Below are 13,304 nucleotides of genomic sequence, written 5' to 3' on the forward strand. Positions count from 1 at the left end.
AAAAGTAGAAGCAGGCCAACAGCTTTCTTAGTTTACCTGGGTTAAATGCATTCTATGATGTTTTGGTGACAGTTGGGTGCTGGCATTTTTCTGTAACAAGGGGAGAAGGGAGCCACGTTGTGACAGTACCACCTCCTCTCATTCATTCTCACAGTGGTGTGTCCGTTGTCTCTAAGAAGGCTCCTCTACTCTTGCCTTCTCTCTGGTCACTATTTGCATGAAAGCAACCACTCTACGCCCTCAAATAAACCCAGTATATACATGATATTGTGATATAATAAGAAATATATGTATTTGGTTTTCATTTCGGGTTCCTGGCCCAGAGCTCCTAAAACCCTTGCGTTTCCCTGATTGATAGGGGTGAAAGGAGTGTGTTTTGTTATTCATAACAAGTTCAGCCATACCTAAATTTATGCTAATGAGGTGACTCTTGGTGGGACCATAGATAGTCTCAGATGGGGGCTAGTTGCTAGAGGAACAAAACGTAAGATTAGAGGTTGAGAACTCTCAGCCCGACCCTCTGACCTCCAAAGAAGGAAGAAGGGACTGGGGATTGAGATGATGACTAATGGCCAGTGATTTAATCAATCATGCATACCTAAAAGGAACCCCTGTAAAAGCCCTAAATGAAGACTCTGGAGAATATCAGGGTCTGTAAATGCATCCATGTGCTGGGAGGGTGATACACCACAAACTCCACAGAGACGAAGCTCCTGTGGTTTAGCACCCTTCTGGACCTTGTTCTGTGTGCCTCTTCCCCTGGCTATTCATTTGTATCCTTCATGATAATAGAAAGTAAAGTATTTCCCTGGGTTCTCTGAACTGTAATAGCAAATTTTTTTTTTTTTTTTTTAGATTTTATTTATTTATTTATTTATTTGACAGAGACAGAGACAGTGAGAGCAGGAACACAAGCAGGGGGAGTGGGAGAGGGAGAAGCAGGCTTCCCGCTGAGCAGGGAGCCCGATGCGGGGCTCGATCCCAGGACCCTGGGATCATGACCTGAGCTGAAGGCAGACACTTAACGACTGAGCCACCAGGCGCCCCTGTAATAGCAAATTTTAAACCTGAGGAAGGGGTCATGAGAACACTTGATTTGTAGCCACTTGGGACAGAAGTGAGTAACCTGGGAACCTGTTACTTGCTATTGGAGTCTGAAGGGAGGGCATTCTTGTGGTAGTAAGCCCTTTACCTGTGGGGTCTTAGTTAGTGTCACAATTGAGTTAAATTGTAGGGCACCTAGTTGGTATCTGCAGAAATTTGCATGATTGGTTGGTATGAAATGCCACACATTTGGTGTCAGAAGTGTGAGTTAAAAAATCCTTGGAATATATTACACAGTAACCTTGCTGGAGTATCAATATGGAAGTACTGATATTCTAAAAAATTTTGTTTTCCTTATCTTTCTCTACTACAAAATCTAATATTATGTCTCAGTATGTCTGTGTTTGATAGGAGTAAAATAAAATGCTAAGAAAGATGTTCTACAGTGTCTTTTAAACATTTTAGTTTAATAAATATAATAAATATAATAGAGAAATAGCTTTGACATAAATGAAAATGATATATTTTATATTACTTTCTTGAAATACCATGGAAATTGCCCTTGAGTTTCTATTAATGTGTAAGGATTATTTTTATGGTGCTCTGAAAGTAAATTTTAATAATCATCCAAAGAAAACTATCAAAGAAATATTACTATGCAGGCCACATTTATTAGTATAGCGTGACTTAGTGGGGGAAAAAACAGAAATATTTTGGTCCTGTTTTCAGTTTCCAGTTGATGTATTTCCTGTCTTGGTTTCATTTTTAGGGCTAAATTTTCTGTGAATGTATCATTCTTTTTGTAATGAGATGTTGCCTTCTTTGTTCTGCTTCAAAATAGAAAATTCTGTTGTTTTCCTTTATTCTTGTATGACAGGTAATGTATCATTGGAAAAATCCAAATAAGCAACCTGGATACATTTGAAATCCAAATGTCACTTGTAATTTTTAGAAGGACTAAATTTTTATTTTAACCACTTTTATAAGAAAATACATATTACTTATTAGTTTGCTTATTTAATTTGTATTTATAAGCTTTATACTTACATCAGGATCCATTGGAGGGTATTTTCTTCCTTTGCTCTTTCCAAGGCATTTTGTTTTACCTTCTTCCAATAACTGACACCAGAAGCCTTTATGAGAATCAAACCTAAAAAAAAAAAAAATTAAAAACACAAAACACAAAAAAGTATTTTTCAAGCAATTTATAAGGTATAATGACCAAAACCATGAATATATTTTTGGATCTTAATCTATAACCAGAGAAATTGGCATATTTTTTGACTAAGTCACTTTGCATAAAGCCTTTTGGCATACTTCTGAATTCTTAGTCCATCTGTCATATTTGTGAGTTTGCCAGACTCCTAATAGAAAAATTGTCAGCAGAAGGTCTCCTATTAATAGAAATTAATAAGCCTACCTCCTTCATCTGGAAGGAAAAAGTTTTATAAATTTCAAGTCTGTTCTTTTCCTTTGTAGGGTTTAAAAATGACAAGTCAGGTTTCATCCATATCTATGGATGTATGTAGTATTTATCCCATACAATTACAGAGTAATAGAAGAGAAAGGGTTTTGGTGTGCCATGGAGTGATTAATTTTAGGGTTCTCCAGCTATAATCCACTTACTTATTTTTCCAGAGCCACTTTCTTATTTTGGTATGAACTCTGTATTAAAGTCACAGTACCTATAAATATGGATTTTCATGGTATAACTATAATCAAAGTAATAGTAGCACATTAAATTTATATTTTATTTATTTTTTATCTTTCATGTTGTTTTATTTATTATTTATTATTATTTTTTTAAGTTTTAATTTTAATTCCAGTTAGTTAACTTACTAAACTTACATTGTAGTTTACCAAAACATTTTTTTAAAGATTTCATTTATTTATTTTAGAGAGAGAGAAAGAGTGGGGGGAGCGTCAGAGGGAGAGGGAGAGAATCTGAAGCAGACTCAATGCTGAGCATGGAGCTGGATGTAGGACCAATCTCATGACCCTGAGATCATGACCTGAGCCAAAACCAAGAGTCAGACACTCAACTGACTGAGCCACCCAGGTGCCCCAGTTTACCAAAATATTTTATGTAACACTTTCTCCTTTGAGCTTTCATTTATAACCCCTTAATGATATGGAGTACAGGATTCTTCCCATTTTATGGCACTTAGCATAGTGTTTGGTCTTTCTGAATGTTCACTGAATGTTAGTTGAATAAAAAATGAAAAAGCAGGAAATGTTTGTCAAGGTTTATTTCTCTTGGACTATATATTTTTTCCATATGCAGGTCATGACCTAAATCTAGGCCTCCTTACTCTAAGTACAATGCCTTTTCTTCTTCACTGGTCTCTGGTTATGTTTTCTATAATCACTCATTATGAATAAATAGTAATTTCCATGCTTGAATATAAAAGCAAAAGTAAGAATCAGCAATGATAATTCTTTTACATTGCTTTTGTAATTTGATAATTCTATTGCTATACTTTCCTCTTCATTAGAAAGAAGTATCACTTGGGGCTACTTTTTCCTTTTGTTTTTAAATCCACACTACTCAGAATACTGTTTCTGACTTTTTCTTAAAATCATAGTATGAGCAGTGAACAACTGGCAACCAAAAATAACACATTTAAGTTAGCCTAAAAATGTGAAATACCTAGGGAAAAATTTTTAACATAAAATATGTGCAAGATCTGACACTGAAAACTACAAAGCATTGATTGTTAAGAGGAATTGTAGAAGACATAAACAAAGAGGGCTATACCATGTTTATAGATCAAAACACTAAGTATTTTGAAAATATCATCTCTCTCCAAATTTATCTATGGATTCGGTATGATTCCAATCAAAACTGCAATGGAATTTTTAGGAATTGAAAAGAGGATTTTAAAATGTATATGGAAATGCGAAGGACCTAGCCAAGCTAAAACAATTTGAAAAAGGAGAACAAAGTTGGAGATCTTATACTATAGACTTTTAAGATTTACTATAATGCTACAGTAATCAGGTCTGTGTGGTATTTGCACCAATGAATAAATGGAAAAAAATAGAGTCCAGAAATAGACCATCACATCTACAATCAACTGATTTTCAAAAGCAGGTGCCAAATAAATTTGTTGGGAAAGAATAGTGTTTTAAACAAATTAAACTGGAAAAATTAGATATCTTTATGGAAAATATGAATATTCACACTTACATTGTATTTAACAATTAACCTGAAGTCAATCATAGACCTAGACTTAAGGGGTAAAACTATAAAAATTTTGAAAGTAAAAAGGAAAAAAACAGAAAAGTTTTGTAATCTTGATTTAGGCAAAGATATCTTAGGATGAATGATAAAAGAAGAATAATGATAATTTTGAATACCTCAAAATTTAAAACCTTTGTTTTTCTAAAATACTTTAGAAAATGAAAAGAGAAGTCATAGATTAAGCAATAGTATTTGTAAAACATAGGACTAATAAAGGACTTGTATTCAGAATATATAACTCAACAAAAAAAGATGACAATGCCATAGAGATTGGGTAAAGATTAGCACAAGTACTTCATCAAAAAACATATGTGAATGACCAGTAAACAAACGAAAATTTGCTCAACATAATTAATCATTAAGGAAATGCTAATTAAAATCACAAATGAAATACCACTATGCACTCACTAGAATAACAATTTAAAAAGACCAATACCAAGTTTTGGCAAAGATGTGGAATCATTAGAACTGCTACACCTTGTTGGTAGAAATTAAAAATATTATAGCCATTTTGGAAAGCTTCTTATATATTTAAATATATAATTAATATTTGACCCACCAACCCCATTTTTAGGTATATATCCAAGAAAAATGAATTTATATATGCATACAAATACCTGTACACAAATATTTGTAAGTAGCCTCAAATGGAAACAACTCTATATCTATCAATTAGTGAAAGGATGAACAAATTGTGGTATATCCATAAAATGGAGTACTACTCAATGATAAAAAAGAGCTAATTACTGAAAGATGTAACAACAGGGAGGAATGTCAAAAGCACTATGCTAAATGAAAGAAAGTAGATGGGTGGTTGCTGGGGGTCAGGAGTGAGGGGAAAGGATTGACTGCAAAGGAGCATGAAGAAACTTTTTGGGTTAATGGAAGTGTTCTGTGTCATCAATCTGTATAGTTAAAATGGGTAGATTTTATTATATATGAATTTTCTATCAATAAACTGATTTAAAATTATACTGTGATTGAATGTGTGTGTATATGTATGGATGTGATTTGGAAGGTATATGTAGCTAGCTAATCTTGTGGCTTTTATAACATAGCTGTATGAAAAGAATGCAAACCTAGATTTCTGCTTCTATACTTGTTTGGATATTAGAGACACTAAAGGATTATTCACGTCCCACTTATGCAAAGCCTATTTCTCATGATTACTGACACAACTGTGTGAGATCAGGACACAACATGATATGTCTTCATCTTATTTATATTTTATATTTATATTTATATTTCAGAGTTCAAGTGAAGAAGCTTGACACAAAACAGAAAGATCTCCCTACATCTGTTTAGAATATCATCAGTGTTCCTCTTAAGATTAACCTTGGTACCACTGATATCTGGTGGTACAGCAAGAAACCTTTGTGTAGGCACTAGTCATGGCTAGGACCCTCCTTTAAAGGACTTCAGGAAGTGAACCTTTTGGGGGAAATTTTTTGTGTTGTTTACGCCTCTGGTTACCCACCCCTTCCTGGAGGTAGAGATACTTTGTTCATCATTGTATCCCAGAGTCTTTCACATAATAGTCATCCAATAGAACTTTGTAGAATTAGAGTAAAACAAGAATGGATTTATTCTTCTCTCACTCAAATAAATAAAATCTTAAAAAAGGGGGGCGGCACCTGGGTGGCTCAGTCTGTTGAGCGTCTGTCTTTAGCTCAGGTTATGATCCTGGAGTCCTGGGATTGAGCACCACATCAGGCTCCGTGCTCAGCAGGGAGTCTGCTTCTCCCTTTCTCTCTGCCCCTCCTCCCACTTGTGCACTCTCCTCTCTCTCAAATATATACAATCTTAAAAAAAAAAAAAAAAGAATGGATTGGTTCTTAAATTTCTATAGAATATCACCTGGGGATGTCTAGAAATAACTGGAAGAGACTTGTAGTCAGGGACAATTGAAATTCTCCAATGATTCAGAATCCAACTGGTGACATTTGGGCAGGTGAATCCTAGGGAATATTCAGATTATACTTAGAAGTTCAAGTATGTTTAAAATGCCTTTAGATTGAAATAACATTTCCATGGGAGAATAGTGAATTGCAAACAATGCAGGTAAATTTCAAAATCAAAACACCATCATTCAGGTGTTGCTAATATGGAACAAACAGAAGTTACTTTTTGTTTGTTTTTGTTTTTTAAATCAGTTTCCTCTCTACAAACATGCTTTTATGATTTAATGAGCCATTTTGCTGATACCCATTTTATTTGTAACAGTTTTTTAAGGTATAATTTACTTATAACACTCATCTTATACAATTAAGTGATTTGTAGCAAGTTTATATAGCTGTATAACTATCACCACAATCCAGTATTAGAACATTTCCATAATCCCCAAAAATTCCTTAGAGCCCACTGGAAGCAATCCCTGCTGTCACCTCCAGGCCCAGGCTGCACTGATCTACTTTCAGTCTCTAATTTGTCTTTTCTGGAAATTTCCCCCATTTTTTTTTTTTCTGGGGTGGATATGCCATTTACCAGGTGATGGATATTTGGGTTAGTTCCAGTTTTTGGCATTCATTCATTCATAAAATTTTTTTTGTCTTTCGAACACATTGATTCCTCACTTCATAAGAGCATTCTAAAAGTAGTATCACTAGCATACAATCACAATGTTAGAGAACATTGAATAAACATGAGCCTTAAAAAAAAATCACAGGGTAGACAGTGGGATGATAAACTGTTAATTTAAACTTACGAAGTAGAGTCCAACAAAGTAGGAATCACATGTGGTTCCCACCATGGGGTTATCAGTTTCTGGCTATTACTAATAATGCTTCTGTGAACAAGTATTTGTTGGATGTAGGTTTTCATTTCTCTTGGGAGTTGAATTATTTGTAAGCTTCTGTTTAATTTTTAAGAGACTGCAAAATTGCTTTTCCAAAGTGGCCATATATTATACATTATCATCAGCAATATATGAGGGTTCCAGTTTCTCCACATTTTTGCTAACATTTGGTATTGTCTTTTGGATTACAGCCATTCTAGTGGTATTTCAGTGTGATTTTAATTTGCATATCACTATGATTGCACATTTATGATGCAAAGTGATCGTGTGTCTGAAGATGGATTCTTTTTATAAGAAAACCTGAGACAACTTACAGAGCTCATTTTAAAGTTTCAGTCTTTTAAATAAAGTACTTCCTATTGGTGTACTATTCATTAGTCATAATTTACAATATTGTTTTTCTCTGGTTCTAACATCTTGTGCCAACTTAAAGAGCTTAATAGATTGGCAGCACAGTCCAGTGGACTGATTGAGTTTTAGTCCTGACTCCTCAATTTATTTGCCAAGTGACTTTTGGCTTAGCTTTTCTGTATCGGTTTTTGTTTTTGTTTTTTTTTTTTTAGCTGAAAAATGGAGCTAATAGTACCTATCACATACAGTGTTGGTATGAAGCAATGTATGTAAACATATAAATGTAGAATATATATATTTATACTGATTTTCAAATGTTATAACCACTTTTAAAAACAAGCTAATCATTAGAAATTGGAGCAGACTGTCTTTTTCACTACTTACCATTGCTAGGTGCTTCTTTCATGGGTCGTCCAGGGAACCAACAGATTTTAGCTACTATGGCTACTTTTTTTTTTTTTGCTACTGAAGAAGATTTTAATGTGGCACATTTTTACTCAAACTCATCTACAACGGGATGGGAAAGACTTCCTTGGCAATATAAATTTGATTGCTAGGGGAAGGGGGATGAGACGCAATTGACGACCTTCTTGAATTCTGAAGCAGCTTTGATTCTTTATGACTTACTGAGCCCCACCCTCATAGTAAATTCGTATTAAAAATTCATATAACTCAATCCCGTTTCATCTGTGTTAAGAAAGAGGTTAACTGACTGGGAAGTAAAGATGTCAAATTCAGGTATTTAACCAGTATTTCTACATATGAAACCTGTTGTCATGGTCATTGATGGCTACGTGTAATTGTGAGTGCATATGTTCATGGAAAAATAAAAAGTTTATTTTTTTATAAATTAGTTTATATAAATTAGCACAATTCCATGGTACATGATTTTTATTGCTTTCTCTCAAATGATCAGTCAGCCTAAAACACTATGTAACACATAACATGAAAGCTAAAATAGTGTGAGTATATCAATCCTATTTACAATTTAGGCATGAAGGTTATATTGAACAAGAATTGTAAAATACTAATTTCCTTAATTGCATGAGAAGTTCCCATTTATATTGTTTAAAACTTATACTGCGTAATCACATCACTCTGACCAAGAAAATGAAATTTTTTTTTACATATTAAATGTCGTTTAAAATTCATGATGACAGTACTAAGTCATTTTTGAGACATCATAGACTATCCAATGGCTGCATGAAATTTGGAAGTCGTGAATACTTTCTTTAGCAATTACGGAAAGGAATAAATAATACTCGAACAATGGAAACTTACTGCCATTTTTCTTGAAAATAGTTTTGAAATTGAAACTGTTTTTATATTGAAAATAATCAATTTATAGAGTGCTTAAATTGGAGTACTTTTTCATGCCAAGACTGTATAGTAAAATCTTTGTGTAGACCTAGTTTCATTCATTTATTCTTCTCTGTGCAAAAAAACTGGCTTTATGTGGTTAGTTGAGAATTCATATCTGTTTGCAGTTCAGTACGTTCTTAGAGGATTTTAATTATTTCTTTTTAAGTACCAGAGAGATAGTCTTCACTATCACTAGCAGAAAAAATATGAAGCAATAAATGACATTCCTGAGAACATACATTCTGTTTGACTCCTGCTCATCCTCAACGTGTCCAAAGCACCACAGAAAAAATTTATCAGTACAGTTACTTTAACAAGAGTAACTAAATTATCAGGGCAGGGTTCGGACCTGTAAAAGGCTTGGTGAAGGAGGAGGTACACCAATTCAGACCTAAGACAATGACCTGAAATTCCAAATATTCTACAACAGCTCCACTGCTGATGTGTGTAAGGCCAACTGATGATTGACAAGAAAATCTAAAAAGAAACTGAATGGCTGTACATTATTTCTATCAGCAGGGTGAGAGCTTGGGCAGTCCTGCAGGGCGAGAAGCTGTGGTTTCAGAGACTACACATATCTTATCTTGCTGCTTCACCCACTGAGCCCCATACCAGGCTAGAGAATCATATAACAGGCAGTTTTAGCCAGATACATCCCAGGTGCAAAGTGATCCACAGTTCTTTGTATATAGAATGTTCCTTTGATATTACTTCTCTTAAGTTTACACTCCCTTTTCTTGACTGTGGAGGTGAATAAAAAGCTTGCTGCTGAGCTGGATGCAAAGGGGACAAATAACACAGCATGCAGGTCAAGGACCATTCCATAAAAAAAGAGATTATGTCTTTATAGAATACTTCATTTCTTTTTTCTGAAATACAATGTTTTGCTATATGCTCTATAAAAAAGACCCAAAGATAAACCAACTTGAAATAGAAAACTGTTTAGAAAATAAGAGCTTTCTTTTCTCAGACACTTTAAAAAGATATGAAGCAGAAAGTAGACTTGAATTTCTAACTGCAAACTAAAATCACTCAGGTTTCTTTAAAGTCAAGCTGAAAGTTAAATACCTAAGGCGAGTAGAGTCTGTGTTAGTACTTGAACTAAACTCTACAAAGCTCTAATAGTACTCGTAGTATAAAAATACAGAGGTCAGAAGGTTACTAGTAACAACAAAGTAAATGGCTCTTGGGAAGGATGCTCAAAAGCCAAGTTCCTTTGTCCTCCATACCAAAATGTCTTTCTTACATATGTCTCTACATATGATTTGTTCAAGACATAAGTAGTATTTGATGTTTTTCTGCCCATCTTTGTCGTAAGGGATGTTGAAAGGTAAAGGAATCCTGCCTCTCACAACTTGTAGCTTGCTATAAGATAAAACGTACAATAAAAAGAGAAAATCAGTTTATCTATAGAAGTGAGTTTTATAATGAGAAATACAATGGAAGAATTCCATAACACCCCCTTTCATTTTCTTTAAGGCTCAGTCTATGACCCTAAAATTAAAAAAGACAGTGTTATAGTGGGGGTCAGGTCTATGGCCCATCCAACTTAGTATCTTCCAGTTGCTGTAGGCATGGGAAATAGGAACAAACACAACCCTCAGAAATTTGATTGCCAACCGTAATTGTGGACAAAGTAAGATGGAGGTCTTATTTAAAATGCTAAATGGAGTCCAAAGTCAGGATTAAGGTAAGGTAAGAGAAGTACGTGGGGTGCAAAATTTCAGGAGGCACTCTCTCTTAGGCATTTGCATGGACCTGAGAGCTAGTGCCTCATTAAATCCTAACGCTTCTCTTGCCTTATCCTCGTCCTGGCCGAGATGGAGTCAGTTACCTAAGCAAATCAGAAAAAAAGGAGCAAAAGAAAACCAAACCAGAGCTGTAATTGCTTTGGCCCCCTGAAGAAGAGGTGACAGGGTCAGATAACACAGTGAGTAAAAACACAGAAGCAAAAAATGGAAGTATGTTTAAGAGCACATCTCTCTCTGCCAGTTCAGTCACCTATTGGGTGATTTTTTGCTGCATGACATTGTTTTTGAAAATTGCACAAAAGACGGAGGAGAGAGTTCATAAACCATCTAGTTAGTCATCTCTTTATGCTTCTACCGAGTTCCTCCTATTGTCTGTTAAACAGGCTCAGCACTTACCGACTTAAGTAGCCTCTTTTGTGGTTAATTGCTGGTTTTAAGATTTATAATTATTTTGCTTCTCTACTTTCCTTCTAGGGGAAAATATTTCATAGTTAGAAATCAACAGAGGATTTAGGACATTTCTTTGCCACACTGTTGAAAGTTTGTTTCCAAGTAGTTAATGTCAAGCTAATCAGAAAATAATCAGTATGTAAGGAACAGCTAACATGATAGCTGTAGCTCCAAACTACAATTTTTAAAAAACCAATTCTTTCCTGAAACTTCAATAAGTTAATTAGAATATAAACTTACGTTAAAGCTTCAGAGTAATTATAATGAGGAGAGACTCCTAGAAATTTCTGTACTTCATCCATCACTGTAGCAGGATCCATCCTTAGCTGTTGCCCATCAATAATTAGCAACTAAATTACCAAAGGGGAAAAAAAAAGACAATGCACATTGAAAAAAGTTGTGTAACTGTATAATAAAAAATTCCTGCACTCTTGAATTTATTCAGTGAGAGACATTCTACTGAGGGGATTTGCACACATTGTTGTTAGACTTAACCAGGCCCTTCTAATTAATGGCCTGGAATAAGAAATAAATCACACTAATTAAATGCACTCATGTTTTTGTAATCTGAGAAGTCCCGAAAATATTATGAAAACAAGAAAGCCATTTAAGGGAACCAAAAGAGCTTAAGAAATGTGACTACAAAATCACAAATGGAAACCAAGCAAACAATGATTCCATCATTCAAGCTGGGAGGGAGCACTATAGAAAAGAAGAAAAGTTGGAATAACACCAGGTGTAATGAGGCAGAGGACATGTCATTCTCCATGAGTCCATTCAAAGGAGTAGCACTGTAAAGTTTTAAGAAATAGTTAGATAATCCATTTGGAAAAAAAGGCAAGGCTCCTAGAAAACCTGAATGTGGACAGAAGTTCCTCAACTGATGAAGGGGAAGAATTTGCGTGTTACTCTAGGGAAGGAGGCAGGTGGCCAGAAAGATAAAATGCCAGGAGACCATGATGGAGGACCACAAAGCAACCACAATCTGTTCTTCCTTTTTGCTCATCCCTCTTCTCCAGTATTTCTGTTTAGTCTAGATTGGCATTGTTCACTAAAATGTTTTGTGACTATGGGCGTGTTCTAAGTTGTGGTGTCTAACAGGTAGCTATTGAGCATTTAAGATGTGGCTAATGTGATTGAGAAACTGACTTTTTAATTTCATGTAATTTTAATACAAATTTAAATAGCCAGATGTGGCAGCAGCTATCATGTTGGACAGCGAATCTAGACACACAGGCAAGCATCATGTCTGTGTGACTGGACTGCTTTATGCAATCCAATATAGGGGCTGAGTTTGTAATCTAGGTTGGTGCCTGGCAAAAGAGAGAAGCAAGGAAGGCAGGAAAAACATAGGGCTCATGAAAAATTCAGCAAGGTGGTTCAAAGGGAAATAATGACAATTAAGCAAAACAATATTTGCCTTATTTGGTTAAGAGGTTCACAAGCTTTACGGGCAGAATAAGAATCAGGGATATGAAGCTTTTGAAGCTCTTTACAATCAGGATGGGCATGCACTAGAAAATACAGCAGGGAGAATATTCTGAAATACTTTTAGAAAGAAAATTAAGCAGTTGGTCTACCTCTGCCTAACTAGTATTCTTTGCCACAGTCTTATGTACAACTACAGAGTAAAAGCTAGTAATGTTTTTTTTTTTTTCCCCCTATAACTGTTTATTAGAATGTGAATATATTCCAAATCAATAACTAAAAAATAAAATAAAGATAAAAATAAATCAAGTTACAGAAAGCTAGTAATGTTTTAATGAGTAAAAATTTCCTCTATCCTAGAGGCAAAGTCATCAACTTAATGAGATTGTAACATGATGTAAATTCTTATTGCTCAATACCTGAAAAGGAGGGAAATAAACAAGCCATCTCTCGATGTGGCTGGCATACCACCCTGGGACCAAACATCTCTTCTGCAAGGCTCGAAGCTCGGAGGGTGCACGGGGCCCAGCTGAGATCACTTCGTAGAAGCTAAACTTCAGAGCTGCGGGGTCTTCATGCGATCGCTGATGCTATGATGAAAAGGTGGATAATTAAACTAACTTGAACCATAGGCATGAATAATTAAAAACCAATCTCTGTGACAAGTCTCGAAGCTAAAGGAAGGAGCGACTCACTGCTGGAGAGTTATTTGTTTTGAAATTAATAAAGGATGAAAATGTTTGCTTGGAGCATCAGGATTTAAAGTTATGACACTGATGAAGGTATCTTTTTTGAGAACTTACTTGGGAGAGGCTGAATTCTTATTGATAGGCCTCCTTAACCAACTTTACTGAGTTTTTTTTCCTTAGTGTATGTATTT

At 34.9% G+C, this 13,304-nt stretch overlaps 1 protein-coding gene and 1 long non-coding RNA gene across 10 annotated transcripts in view; one reads left to right on the forward strand and one right to left on the reverse strand.

Annotated features, from left to right (window-relative positions):
• LOC115942825 (uncharacterized) overlaps window positions 1-13,304 on the forward strand; it is a 455,446-nt gene that overhangs the window by 29,356 nt on the left and 412,786 nt on the right. The gene's annotated exons all lie outside the window — the stretch shown is intronic.
• The window catches only part of LOC102741513 (N-deacetylase and N-sulfotransferase 3), a 163,769-nt gene that overhangs the window by 2,642 nt on the left and 147,823 nt on the right, over window positions 1-13,304 (reverse strand). For all 3 annotated transcript variants that reach the window (XM_081812939.1, XM_081812938.1, XM_081812937.1), the window contains 3 exons: window positions 12,844-13,014; window positions 11,237-11,346; window positions 2,092-2,194 (listed from right to left, as the gene is read on the reverse strand). In XM_081812939.1, the coding sequence (XP_081669065.1) occupies window positions 2,092-2,194; window positions 11,237-11,346; window positions 12,844-13,014 (384 nt within the window). The remainder of the gene's footprint in view (window positions 1-2,091; window positions 2,195-11,236; window positions 11,347-12,843; window positions 13,015-13,304) is intronic.

The sequence above is a fragment of the Leptonychotes weddellii genome, chromosome 2, assembly GCF_054177405.1.
Source record: "Leptonychotes weddellii isolate Sample4059 chromosome 2, ASM5417740v2, whole genome shotgun sequence".
Lineage (NCBI taxonomy): Eukaryota > Metazoa > Chordata > Mammalia > Carnivora > Phocidae > Leptonychotes > Leptonychotes weddellii.